Here is a 14023-nt window from a genome sequence, read left to right as displayed (position 1 = left end):
GAGGTACATTTGCAAGTAGTTGGCCGAAGAGCGAGCAGAGAAGTAGAAGCTGGGAGGGGAAGTGGAGTGGGACCTTCTTTATACATTTACAGCAGAGGGTCGCCATTGTTTAAATGGTTGTGGGAGGTGTTGCTAAAGAGAGCAGCACTGAACCTATGGGGTGGCCAGTAAATTGGGCAGGTTCCTTAGAAGGTGAGAGGAGTGGGTCCAGCGCCCCCGGGAGGGGGCACCAGAGCCTGGCTGTGGCTCTGCCCCTCTGTGGTGGGAGAGGAGAAGACCATGGGGCTTCACACGCCAGGGTGTGATTATGATTTAGTGGTGAGGACTTGAGGTGGTTTTCTTCAGCTATCTTCTGTTTTCTCCTGCAATTAGAAGGTGAAATCATTTACTGGAAAGAAGGGGATAGAGAGAGAAGCCTGAAATTTGAATAAAATAGGAAATCCTTAAAATTGTTATGTGGAAGAATAAATCAATGAGAGAAAAATAGTATTTCTGGGAAAAACAAGAGCCCAGTTAAAATCTGGCATGGATTTATGGTGGTACCACTTTATGATTTGTATTTATTTACTTTCCTCAGGTTGTTAAAGATGGTGGAGGTAAAGCAAGATTAGGGTTTGCCTGGTGGTGCACAAAGGGCCCAGGCACAGGTAGTTTACAGGAGACAGTAGGTAAGAGATGAAATGAGCTGTGCGATCTCATCTGGGTACAGAGGGGAGGCCTGGAAAGGTGGGGTGGGGTCCGTGGAGGGAAAACATAGTCAGTGGGCAGGGTTCCTGTGAAGGCTGAGGACCAGGCGCCCTGGGAGCAGACGAACCAGCAAGCAGGGTGCATGTGTAGGTTGTCATCCGAGAGCAGGAGTCTTCATTTAGCATGTCAAACAGGCCCGTTGTGTCGTTGGTGAGGCCTGTGGTACCACTGAGCTGAGGGTGCCCGAGGAGGAGTGAAGAGGAGGCCTTTGAGAGGCCCACGTCCCCGTGGGTGGTGATGTCACCCACAGCAGTGCTACAGGCGGACAAGCGGGCTCAGCTCGGGAGTAGATGATCACCGTTACGGCAGCTGGGATTAGGGAGGCCAGGGGCTGACTCTGGATAGGTCTGTCCTCTGCCACCTCCGTCAGTGTTGTCCACAGCCACCATGTTCTCCTTTCACTGGCAGGCTGCTAGGTTGCAGACAAACTGGAGGCCTTGTGAATAAGAAGAAAAACGGAGGCTGGAAAACACTGCTCTGACTTTTCTCTCTTCTTCAGCATAAGCTCCCCTGGAATAAAAACAGAAAGAACCCCAGCAGACATTATAAGGGCAGGGTGTCAGAACAGTTTTGTTTTTGGTTGTTCAGGCTGTTGGAGAGAAAGAAGTGAGAGACGCATTTCCGGAAGCCACGATCATAAAGCCATCGGACATCTTTGGAAGAGAGGATCGATTCCTCAATCGTTTTGCAAGTATGTGTTCTTTCTTTCTTTTTTTTTTTTGGTAGGGGGGATGGAACTCAGGACCTTGCAGTTGCGAGGCAGGCAGCGGCACCACTGAGCTAAATCCCCAGCCCTGTGTTCTCTCTTAATAGTGGGAAACATGGATGCTGGTTAATCAAGTTAAAGTTCAGCACAAGCTGACAGTGTTCTCTGATTTGACAGACAAAGGTTATATTTTTATAGTCGATATGGTCTTTCCTATTTTGGGGAATAAGTGAGGGTCCAGTTAAGATCAGTAGTAGCAGTGGATTTACAGTGGCACCAATTTTGTTTTCCTTCAGCTCCTGAAGCAGGTGGAGTCAGTGACCCAAAGGAGTGACCTACGTTAATGGAAAGCATGCACTTGAGAGTTAGAGATCTGGGGGAGATCTTGTCCTCCCTGCTCTGTGCTCAGCCAGACACTGGGATATTATCAGGATAGATCCCCTGGCCTCTCCTCAGTTGAATTCCACGTGTTTGTCCCTCTCCTCCTCCTTCCCACCCCAACCACCAGTCTTTTTACTGTCCCCATAATTCTGTCTTTTTCAAAATATTATGTGGTTGAAATTATACACTCTGTAGCCTTTTCAGATGGACTTTTACACAACAGTGTACATTTAAGTTTTTCTCACATCTTTTCATGGCTTGGTAGCTCATTCTTTCTGTAAAGCTAAATGGTATTTCCTTGTATAGATGTACCTTTTTGTTTTGATGTATTGTGTGTTTTCTGCTGATTGTATCTTCTGATATTCTGTGTTAATTTCCACTTTATTTTTTAAATTGTGGCACAATATAGGTAATATAAGATTTATACTAAATTATGTCTCCCCCAAATTCGTATGTTGAAGCCTTAACTTCTAGTGTGACTTTATTTGAATGTAGGGAGTTTGGGTGATCATTAGGGTTAAAGGAGGTTGCAAGGCTGGGGTCCTGATGACCTTCTGAAGAGATATCTTTCTCCTGTGCATCCATGGAAGAGGGGTCATATGGGAGCACAGGGACACATTGGCCACCCACAAGCCAGGAAGAGGCCCCACCAGGAGCCCAGTGGGCTGGCACTTTGGTCTTGGTCTTCTCAGCTTCTAGAGCTTTGGGTAAATAAATCCTGTTGTTTAAACCACCGAGTCTTTGGTATGTGATTATGATAGCTTGAACAAATTGAGGCAGATTTTGACACTGGCAAGTGAGGAGCTAATGTTACAAGTACCAAAAGATGAGGAAGCACTTCTGGAACAGAGTAATGGGTATAGGACAGAGGGATTCTGAGGCGTGTACTAGAAATATGGCTGGGGAGGAAGACTTCCATGAGAGCTCAGGTGGAAAGGAGGAAGGTGCTTTGGAAACTGGAGGAAAGGTGAACTGTGCTGTACAGAGGCAAAAATCCGGCTTAACTGGGCTGGGATCCTATAGAAGGTAGGACGAACTTGCAGGTGATGAGGCTGGTTATTTAGCTGAGAAGATTGCTCAGCAGAGTGATGAAGAAGTGCCTTTATCCTTCCTGACTGTGAAAGCAGAAAGATAAGTTGAGCAAGCATTAAGGAACCAGAACCCGGAGATTTGAAAAATTCCCAGCTGATCCATATCGCAAAACATGAGAAATCTTGTTTTAAAGAGAAATTAGGGTTGTGGTTGATAAAGAGATCATAGGTGTGACTGGTGGACCGGTCAGCCATCATCTCGGGGAAGCAGGAGTAGAGACAGCCTTGCATCAGCAGACACTCTCATTCTGAACTAGAGGGGAAAGAGAAGGGAGGACAGAATGGAAGGGGGCTGTCAGGCCCCTGCAGGCCCAGGCCCCAGAGCTGTGTGGAGAAAAGGTAAGAATGACCCCAAAACCGGTTCAGAGGTGTTCAGAGCTACCTCTTGGGTCTCACGTGCCCTGTGACCTCTACCGGAGCCCAGAGTCTTGGAGAAGAAGAGGCCTTGTGCCTGGAGGGGAGGCCCTCCACAGCCTCTAGAGCTGCTGGGCTGGGTCCTATCCCGCAGATTCTGAGCGGAGGGCCACTAGCCAGTGGCTTCCGACAGTGAGCCAGTCAGCTCAGAGGGTGGGGGGCGCCATGGAAGGGCTAAGAGCCTTAAGGTTTACCAGGATTAGGTGGAATCTGCCTTGTTAGATTTAGGATGTGCTTGGGACTGGTCAGCCATTTTGCTTTCCTGTTTCTCCCTTTTGGGCTGGGCGTATCTAGTTTGTGCCTGGCCCTTCAGTTTGTCTTCTGTTTCTGGCTTTCTTGCTACCCGTTTCTGTGTACCTGTTTTTCAGAGCCTCACATGCAGCTGCCACTAGTCAGCTGTGATGAAAATCTCCTTGTGGTTTTCAGTTAGATTTCTCTGGTTAGTCATGATTAAGTGATATTAAGCATTTTCACATGTACTCGTTGGCCATTTGTATAACTTGTGTGAAGAAATGCCCATTTGTGTCCTTTGGCCATTTAAAAATTTTATTGCCTTATTTTGCTGTTGAGTTATAGTTCTTTTTATATTCCGAATATGAAACATTTATTCAATGCATGATTTGCAAATATTTCTTACTCTGTAGGTTGCCTCTTCACTCTATTAACTTTGTCCTTTGGGGCACAGAAGTTTTTTATTTTGATATAATTCAATTTATTTTTACTTCGGTTACTTGTGCTTTTGGTATCATATCTAAGACATCACTGCCAACTCCAATGTCATGAAGATTTTCCTCTGTTTTCTTGTAAGAATTTTATGGTTTCAGCTCTTTGGTTTAAACCCTTTTTGAGTTACTTTTTGGCATATGGTATAATATAGGGTCCATTTTTATTCTTCCACATGTCGATGTCGAGTTTTCCCAGTGCCACTTGCTGAGGTCTGTCCTTTCCGCTGAACGGGCTTGGCGGCCTTAGGAAAAGCATTTGGGAGCTGTTCACTTTCGTCCAGAGTAGCCTTCTGTCATCTCTCTTCCTCTTTCCCCATTTCAAATAAATTGTCTTCTTCTCTTATTAAAAAGAGGAAAAATCATTTGGCTGTTTACGCACAGTTGTTTTTCTCTATTTTACTTCATGGCCCCCATATGTCTGTGTCTGACATTATGCCACTGTTGTGATCACTGTACAGCTAGCTGATTGGAGTACTGTGGCTTTGTAGTAAGCATCGACAGCAGAAGTATAAGACTTCAGCTTGTTCTTTTTTTACAGTTGTTTGGCTGTTCAGGGTCCCTTGAAATTCCATATGCATTTCAGGATGGATTTTCTTTCTATGAAAATCACCATTGAGTCTATCATGAAGATTGCTTTGGATAGTATTGATATCTGTCCTAGTATTGATATCTGCTATAACAAAATACCTGAGACTGGGAAATTGATAAAGAAAAGAAACATCTTACTCATAGTTTCAGAAGCTCATAAATCTGAGATCAAGGCATCAGCCTCTTATGAGGGCCTTCTTGCTATGTTAAAACACTGCGGAAAATGGGATGGTAAAGGGTTGATGCTATATCCTTATGTGGCGGAAGAGCAGACTAGCAGAACACTGTTTGACACCTCTGTTATAAAGACCATGATTCTGTTTATGAAGCAGGTGCCCCCTTGGTTTAATCGTCTCTTAAAAGCCCCACTGTTTTATACCACTGTGTGACAACACCTGAATTTTAGAAGAGATACATTTAAGCCATCTTGTAACAAGAAGTCTTCCAATCTGTGAACTAGGATGTCTCTCTGTTTATAGCTTTTTAAATTTCTTTTTGTAACATTTTGTAATTTTTAATGTATGTTTTTTCACTACTTTGATTATTTGTAGTATTTTTTGATGTTATTGTAAATAATTTCTACTTTTAGATGCTTTAAAATTTTTCTTTTACATTTAATCTATTTGGGATTTATTTTACTTTATGGTGAAAAGTAAGCCAGTATCTTTTACATTTTTCAAATAGTAGAACAGTCATCACAGTACCATGTATTAAATAATATTTTCATTTTCCACAGATTTTTGATGCTCTATTCATACAAAATTCTCATTTTTAACCAGAGCTTTTTTCCTAGGTCACCTATACCATATCACTTATCTGTTCATTCTTGTGTTCCTCCTAGAATAGAGTGCAGTTAAAGCCCCATCCTGGGAATGACCATGCAGTTGGCAGTGGAGAATAGGAGGCGTTGCCAAGCCATGCCACCCCTCTGCCTTCTTGTCTTTGTCCTTAAATGTTTGGCCTTTTTACTTTTCATGTTTACTGTCTGAAAAACAAATGATTGCTTCTTTTAGGATCATTAGCTTCCTTATATTATTTTTTGTTTTGTAAAACAACTATGTTAACCTAGAGCTTGGTGAGTCTTATAGCAGCTTAGGCCTTCTAAGCATTGTTCTCATTTCTTCTGCCAGATATGCGTTATTTTGTTGGTCTGCCTCTTATTTCCTTGGGCTTGAAGACAGTGAAGCAACCAGTGTATGTAAGTACCTGGAGAATTTGGGTTTGGATGATCAGTTTTCTGACTTTATTCCGCTGCTTCATTCTCGCTACTTCATTGTTGCCTTCTGTGTCAACATACTTCAACTTGTTGCTTCTCAGTTTATTTATGAGGTATGAGTCTTCTTGGCATCCATCTTCACTTGTTCATTCATTTAAGAAAGCTTTACCAAACCTTTAACGCACTAGGCACACTGTTTGTGTAGAGGTAATAGATAGACAGACCAGCTGCTGTCTTCACATTGTTCTCCAGCAGAGCCAGGTAAGTAAGGGAGTTACCATGCAGTGTGGTAGGTGCTGTCATAGGCAGAAGGTCTTATGTAATTATACCAGAGGGCTTGGGCCTCTCAGAAGAAAGTTGTCTAACAGGAAGTCATATGAAGGAAGCTGGGGAGGGTTTTTACTTCATGCAGAGTAAACAGTACACACAGGGGCCCAGAGGTGGAGGAGCATGTTGGATTCCTTGTTAGGTTGAGCCAGGGTTTCCTCACTGGCAGCACTGACATTGGGGGCTAACTAGTGCTTTGTTGTGGTGGCTGTTGTAGGATGTTTAACACCATTTCTGTCCTTTAGCCATCAGATGCCAGTAGACCTACCCTTCCTGTTGTGACAGTTAGGCCGGGTTTTCCCTAGGGGCCCATATCATCCCTAATGAGAACCGTGGGTCTAAAGCGATATGAAACTACTATTTTTGAGAATCATTATTCTAGAATATAGCAGTTCAGTCTGCTGGTAGTTTGTTGTGGGCGGAGTGGTAAGAGAAGAGATCAGTGATGGAGGAAAACGGAAGCCGAAGGGCCAGAGCCATCTGAAGACAAATGCTTCTGACTAGAGACAATCCGTAGGAGAGCACTGAATGAGGGGATTATTTGAGTTCTTGAGAAGGCTGGTTTTAAGGAAGCTTCCTGAAAATAGATGATGCCATCTTTAAAATTTTGTCACATATGTGTTGTGAGTGGGGTTGCCTGCTTTCCTTTCTCCCTTTGTTCCCTTCCCCTCCTCCTCCTTCCCTCCTAATTTCTCCTTCTCCTTTTGCGCTCCCTTCAACAATGATTTAAACCTAAGTTTTAATTGCTATAGGTTGTTGATGTAGCTGCAGGAATTGTCAATGCAATTAAAGATCCAGATGCCAAAGGGAAAACCTTCGCCTTCGCTGGGTGAGTGCCTAGGGTTGACTTTAAGGAGAGTCTTGGTTTGAACAACAACTTCTAAACAAGTCCCTGGCGGATATATTTGTTACATTTTTACTGCACCAGAATCTCCTAATGCATAGTGCTTTAGAACAGCTGGAGAGGAAATAAAATATCTACAGTTAGTTGACTTACCGCGATATGGGCTTAGCCTGCATTGCCCGTGATGTAACACTAGAAGTTGACCTTGGGCCAGCACGTGTCCTGTGTCCTGTGTCCTGCAGTGAGCCTTGCAGGTCTTTCTGGGATTTGAAGGAAGCTATTTAAGGGCTCTGTATGATATCTCCCCTAGCTGATGCTGACATTTTCATGGACTTTTTTCCCTTTGGTAAAATATATCTCAACGATGAGGGTCTCACGGAATTATCTTCATTCAGCTCTCAGTAATTATAGATTTTCTGAGGCCAGAGAGATTAGGAAAATTGGTGAGGAGATATTAAAATGTATTATAAGAGATGATAATTTTTAAAGTTAGGTTTGACCACTAAAAACAGTTCAGATCGATGGAATAGGGGAGAAATAGTGCCAGATATACATAAGAAAATAGTGTGTGATAGGGTGACATTTTTAATACAAGGGAAAGGGTTGTTTCAGAAAAAGATTCAGTAAACAGTATTGAAGCAGTAGGCTGACATGTTGGGAAGAATTCAGTAACTTCTTTACCTTACATTATATAGGAAAATATGTCACAGAAGGAACTTATGGTTTAAAAAGAACCTTAGACAAAATATATGGAAATTTATGCTACAGTGGAGGGATTTTTCTTTTTTCCTCTTTTTTTTGGTACTGGGGATCGAACTCTGGACCTTGCTCTTGGGAAGCAGGCGGCGGAACCACTGAGCTAAGTCTTCAGCCCCAGTGGAGGGATTTTCTAAATATGAAACCAAACCATAAAGGGAAAGAAATTGATAGTTAGGATTAAATAAAATGTTTTAAGGTTTTATATAAAACAGCAAAAACAATGTTAAAAGATAAAACACACATCATAAAAGATGTTCCCAACTATATCACTAAAGTATAAAGAATTGCCAGGTGTGGTGGTGCACACCTCTAATCCAGCACTTGGGAGGTTGAGCAGGAGGATCGCCGTGAGTTCGAGACCAGCCTGAACTACAAAGCAAGACCCTGTCTCAAGGAAAAAAAAAAAAATGTGTGTATATATATATATATATATATATATATACACACACACACACACACACACACACACACACACACACACATGTATATATAAAAATCATCATTAAGGACAGGATCTCTAGAAAGAAAGAAAATAAATGTGTAAATGGCCAAAAATATGGAAGAAATAATAAATCTTACATGTTAAAGAAATACTAATTAAAACAGGGACCCTGCTCTCCTAGCAGATTGGCAAATTTTTATGATTCATCTTGTTTTGGTGAGGGGTATTCTTAGCATTTTATGTAAATCGTCATAGCCATTTTGTAAGGCAGCTCACATATACTCAAAGCTTTCGATTTTCAGAATGTACTTTGATCTAGTCCCATTTCTGCAGATGTATTCTAAACACATAATCACGGGTATGTACACAAATATTTACTGCAGGAATGTTCACTGAAGCAGTATTCCATAAAGGAAGATTTGTATTAGCTTAACTTTTTCCAGAACTGGGAATTGATAAAATAATTATGCTTATGTGTAAATCTGCAATCGTTAAACAAGCAGTAAAATATTTAGTGACATAAAAAGATGATTATGATATAATGTTAAATTTAAAAATGACAGCATAGGTTGTATTGTGTCACAGAAGAAAAGATATGTAAGGGAATGAAAAGGATGGGTAGCAAATATATTACCTTCATCTCTAGCACTCAGATTATGGGTGATACTTCTTTGTGCTGATCTGTTTTTGCTACAGCGTGTGTATTTTTTCTTTTTCATAAGAAAAATGTAGTTTTGTTAAATTTAAAATATTTGTCAGGAGCAAGTACTGTAATTTAAATAAGTACATGTCGTTTTTCCCTAGGCCTAGCCGGTACCTCCTCTTTGACCTTATGCAGTACATCTATGCCGTGGCCTACAAACCCTTTCTCCCATTCCTCATACCCCAGTTTGCCTATCGGTAAGTACAGTGCTCCTCTTGTGCACTGAAAAACAGCCAACCTAATGCACTCGTTCCTGGTGTCTCCCTAGGGTCATGAGAGCGTGTCCCATAAAGTGTAGAGCAGTCTCCAGACCTCGGGTGAGAGCTACTTGGGCGTCCTGAGTTAGCAAGGGAAGAAGCAGCCGGTCTGAGAAGGGAGATGTAGATCAGTGTGGATGAGATAAAGTTGTCTCCAGCTAAAATCCACAGGGTCCGGCTGGGCGGTAGCATGTCCAGGGCCTTAGGTTCCTTCCCCAGCACTGTGAAGAACAAACAACAACTAAAACAGAATTAAAAAGCCCAGAATTTCAATTTGGAAAATTGTCTTGCTTGGCAGATTGTGTAATGGAGTGACCAGATCTCCCCGTTTCCTGCTGCTTGTTCACAAGGCGGAAGGGGCCTTTGTCATTAAACCAGCTTGCTCATGTAGTGGGGAAAGCAGCAAGGCCAGTTCTGGCTTGGCCTTGTGGTTGCCTTCTTTTCCTTCCCTGCTTCTTGGCTCACTTCTTCCTTTCGTGAGTGGGTTTAAAGTCTCAGACCTATCTTGTCACACCCTAGTGGTCTGAACAGGGAGCTTTTCTCTTCCATTATGCCAGAGTGATTTTCAGCCAACACGGCAGTTTACTCCTTATTTATTCATTTAAAAAATACTGACTGAGTGCCTGCTGTATCTCAGGCAGTCCTATAGGTACTCAGGATGTTACAGTAAACCCTCAAAAAGCTTATGGTCTGTAGGGGTATTAGGAAAATAGTCAAGGTAGCTGGGGGTGTAGCTCAGTGGTAGAGCACATGCTTAGTATTCATGAGGTCCTGTGTTCAACAGGATTAATAAAACACACGTACACAATTAGGATGCAGCATGACAGTAGTTATTGGGAATGTTCTCTTTTCCAGGCTTGTTTGTTTGTTTGTTTGTTCAAAGTGCAGGGAGTGAAAAAGAGGGTACAGAAGCCTGAAGAAGGCCTCCACTTACTCCAGCAGAGTAAGAGAAATTGACCAAGAAGGGTAAAGACTTAAGTGGCCAGTGAAGAGCTCTTGGAAACCTAGATACTAAAGGGAAGGAGTTTGAAGGAGAAGGGTGTTTACAGAAGGGGTCCCTTGCAGTTCTGTGCACATCTGCATCTCCAGCACCTAGAACCTGTCCCGGCATAGAGTAGGGGGTCTGTTCATGTTTGTGACTGCAGTGCTGCAGAAAAATCAAATACAATGAAGAAGCCAAAGACGGCCCCCAAGGATGAGAAAGGTCATTTGAATGGGAGGTTTAAGGTAGCAGCAGCTGTAGACCAGGTTGCCGGGAGCCTTCGTGGTTGTGCGTAAAATTGAGAGTTAAAGTCAGGGTTGGCATTGCGTGTGGCATGGCCCACTGAGGGCCCTGGCATAGAGCGCAGGGGTGATCTGTTGGGTGGAAACAGCATGGAGAGTGGAGGCTTGTGAGGGGTAAGTACCCCTTTATTTTATTTTTTTTTAATTAAAAGCTATGTTAGCCCTGTAAGTCATCTTTTTTGGCCATTGGGACAGGTTGACTGGAATCAGAGATGTTATGTTGCTAGAGAAATTCTGACCAGTCTTAGCCCTCCTTTTTCATTTATTTCTTCTGTGGAAATGCTGTTTCTTGAGCTTTCACAAAGCGGTGGATCTTGCTGTTGGCTGAGTGCCTGTGTGTAGAGCAGGTGAGGTAGATGGGTGAAAAGCAGGGCTCTCCTGGCAGTGGTGCTGGTGCTCTGCAGAGCAGACTTCTGGCCGCGTCTGGGGGTCTGTGGGGCCCAGGACTCCCACCCTCCACACCCTGAGGCTGCTCCCCACAGGAACAGGAACCCAATGAGCGAAGGAAAACCTGCCACTGTCACTGGCGCTGCAGAGAACGCAGTGATTTAACCTGGGAGCCTCTGGGCTTCGAATTCTTCTCCTGACTTGAATCATAGACCTTCAGCTTCTCTTGCTGTCTGCTGCTTTTCAGGCTTATGCGGTCTGTTTTCCATACTGCTCAGCTTGCCCTGCATCCTGAGTAACAGGATATTTGAATGTCTCAGGCTTAGATTAAATTAGATTTCACGGACTTCGTGAGTGTTGGATTGTTTTGGGATTGTTTTGTTGTTTGTTGGTAATATTTCATTTTAGTGTTTTTTATTTGGTTTTAGGGTTTAGTTTTAAGATCAGTTGTCTCTCTGAAACACAGGGTGAGTCCTCATTTCCACCCATCAGCTGGGTTGTCTTCAAAGGGAGCAGGAACTCAGAGGATGTGGTGGCCTCACAGGTAATGGAGCCAAGATGTCATTTATTTTTAAAAAAATGCAGGGAGGCCTGGTCTTGCATGCCTGCGATCCCAGCACTTGGGAGGCTGAGGCAGGAGGATTGCCAAGAGTTTGAAGCCAACTTGGCTTACGTAGTGAGTTCAAGGCCAGCCTGAACTACATAGACCTTGTTTCAAAAAAAAAAAAAAAAAAATTCAGTGAATTCCTGCCTGTGCAGCAGCCCCTCTTCCTGTGGGTCTTATGGGCAGAGTAATGCTTATTCCTTTTTGCAGCTTGGTGGCGAGGCTCTTTGAGATGAGCCCATTCGAGCCCTGGACCACGCGGGATAAAGTGGAGCAGGTGAGTCTGGCTGTGGGAGCTCACGGAAGTCCTCTGTTCGAGTCTGCTCCCTTCTCTCCCTGCTGGGTTGTGCCAGTTGGGACTCGCGTGTGCCTCGTGGTCCCTCCCACCCTCGTTGGAGCCAGCCTCTCCTCCCCTGTCCCTCTGGCCACTTTGTGTCCGTCTGTGTTCCTTATACCCCAAGCTCAAAGGCGCTGTCTGCACTTCTGTGGCAGCTTCTTGCCCCGTTCTCCCTGCAGCCCACTTCAGTCAGTTCCCTTCTGCCCTGGAACTGGTTTTCTAGAGTTGCCCCTGACTTCTGTTCTGGCAAATCTGGAGGTCAGGCATCTGACCTCATCTCCTTCTGTCTGAGGGCAGCGGGGTCAGCGGGGACCTTCTCTTGTTTCAGATACCCCGCCTCTCTGCCCTTGTTTCCCTCCTCTTGCTGTTAAGGCCACCCTCCTGCAGCTCCCTCCCTGCCCGCTCCCTCCCTGCCTCCTCCATCTGCACCGTTTTCTGAGTGATGTTCACCACGCCCTGCACTGCATCTGTGACTGTGGAGGTCACGGCTGTGTCTCTCCGGGCCTCAGTGTCCTCCCTGAGTTTTGAGTCCTCTGCCTGATGGGGTTACATAGGCTGTGTTTTTCTGAAACTAATATGTGCATCAGTAGAATGCAGACCTGCTCCTCTCCTGAGCTCCCCTTCTTGGGGAGCGTCCTGTTCTCCCCTGCTTGTGCTAAAAATCTAGGAGCCCTGCTGTTCTTGTTTCCCAGTCTAGCTGTGCACCAGCCCGCCCCTCAGTGCTCCGCAGGGAGGGTTGCCCCGTGTCTGCGCCCAGTGTGGCCCCCAGCAGCCTGTGACTGGGCACAGCAGGACATGGGCTGGTGTGACTGCAGAAGTAAAGCTCGTATTTTGTCTGACCTAATTCCAACTTAGGTATAAATCACTGCAGATGGCTGTGGCCTCTGTATTGGACAGCAGCCATCAAGGTGGATGCCGATCTTACCTCTCCTCCCTAATCAAAGCATGGAAATGTTTATGGTAACCCCGGAGGTTTTTGGCTCACAGAAGTGAAGCACAGACTGTCTCCTCTCCCTCCTCCCATCCAAGCTTCTTCCCCTCTCTGTGCTCTCCTGTCAGCCGCCGGCCTGCCTTGAGCAGTGAGCTCACCTCCAGCTCTTCGTCATTTTGCCCTCAGCCCAGTGGGTTAGGTTTCCTGCTTTGTGGTGAGCTAACTGAGCACAGAGGAGCAGAAGGCTTACTAGGTTACCTCTTCCCAGGCAAGGAGCAAGCGCTGCGCCATCTCCATAATTCAGAAGTTACAACTGGAGCAGCAACACGGCACGGGAGCATGGGTGGGCTCGCTCTGCATTACCCATTTCCCTCCTGAGCCCTCCTTACTCTGCCGCCTGGCCCCGGCTGAGCGGGCTTCTGGGTAGAGGCAGTTCTGTGCACCCTGAATGCAGCCTGGGTGACCCACTGCCCGTGTCCTGGCCTGTGGGCGGGGCTGGGATTGGGAGCTGACGCTTGCTGATCTCCACTTTGGTGTTTTGTTTTGTTTTTTCTGTGTCCTGCCTTTGCCAAGATCTGATATCAAAATAACACACACGCTGAGCAGGATGGTGCTCGCCTGTAATCCCAGCAGTCTGGGAGGCTGGGGCAAGAAGATCACAGGTTCTTTTGGGCACTGTAGTGACTTAGTGAGATCTTGTCTTAAAGTAAAAAATAAATTGGGGATGCAGCACAGAGTTAAACCCCTGGTTCAATCCCTAGAACTACCAGAAAAAGACTCGCCTCTCATTCCTTGAGAGCTCCTGGTCTCGGTAGGACTCGGGCGGCTGGCGTGTCTGAGGCTGCTAGGCCAGCGCTCCGTTCTTGGCCGGTTTACAGCATCCTTTGCTCATTCTCAGATGCACAACTCAGACAAGATGCTGCCACACCTGCCTGGCCTCGAGGACCTCGGGGTCCAGGTGACGCCGCTGGAGTTCAAGGCCATTGAGGTGCTGCGGCACCATCGCAGTTACCGCTGGCTGTCGGCTGAACTTGAGACTGTGAAGCCCGCCAAGACTGTCGACTTCTAGGCCCTGCTTGGCTCTGGGTTCCAGTGTTGCTCGAGTTGCCTGGCTGGCGAGAGTCTGCGATTGCTAGAGGACCCTGTACTCAGTGCTGAGATCCGCTAAAACATCTGAGGCTAAATTCCACAGCACTCTCCTGGGTTTGTAAGTGAAAATCCCAGCCATTTAGAGCTTGAGCATAGTTTTCTTTAAATACATACATGTATGTATTTAGTAA

General features: G+C 45.1%; 1 protein-coding gene across 6 annotated transcripts in view; it reads left to right on the top strand.

The window, feature by feature from the left end:
* Nucleotides 1-14023, top strand: part of Ndufa9 (NADH:ubiquinone oxidoreductase subunit A9) — a 24860-nt gene extending 10837 nt beyond the window's left edge. For 2 of the 6 annotated variants that reach the window (XM_004869370.4, XM_021248052.2), the window contains exons 6-12: nucleotides 1336-1438; nucleotides 5783-5850; nucleotides 6948-7024; nucleotides 9045-9140; nucleotides 11338-11415; nucleotides 11686-11752; nucleotides 13642-14023. In XM_004869370.4, the coding sequence (XP_004869427.1) occupies nucleotides 1336-1438; nucleotides 5783-5850; nucleotides 6948-7024; nucleotides 9045-9140; nucleotides 11338-11415; nucleotides 11686-11752; nucleotides 13642-13812 (660 nt within the window). In that variant the 3' untranslated portion in view covers nucleotides 13813-14023. Of the gene's footprint in view, nucleotides 1-1335; nucleotides 1439-5782; nucleotides 5851-6947; nucleotides 7025-9044; nucleotides 9141-11337; nucleotides 11416-11685; nucleotides 11753-13011; nucleotides 13519-13641 lie in introns of those variants that run through there. The other 4 variants (XM_004869371.4, XM_087214192.1, XM_021248050.2 and 1 more) reach the window with 3 other exon arrangements.

Source organism: Heterocephalus glaber, unplaced genomic scaffold, assembly GCF_053883595.1.
Source record: "Heterocephalus glaber isolate CG9 unplaced genomic scaffold, H.glaber_assembly_v1.0 deba00001444, whole genome shotgun sequence".
NCBI lineage: Eukaryota > Metazoa > Chordata > Mammalia > Rodentia > Bathyergidae > Heterocephalus > Heterocephalus glaber.
Note: the sequence above shows the minus strand (reverse complement) of the source record. Positions and strands in the feature narration are given on the sequence as shown.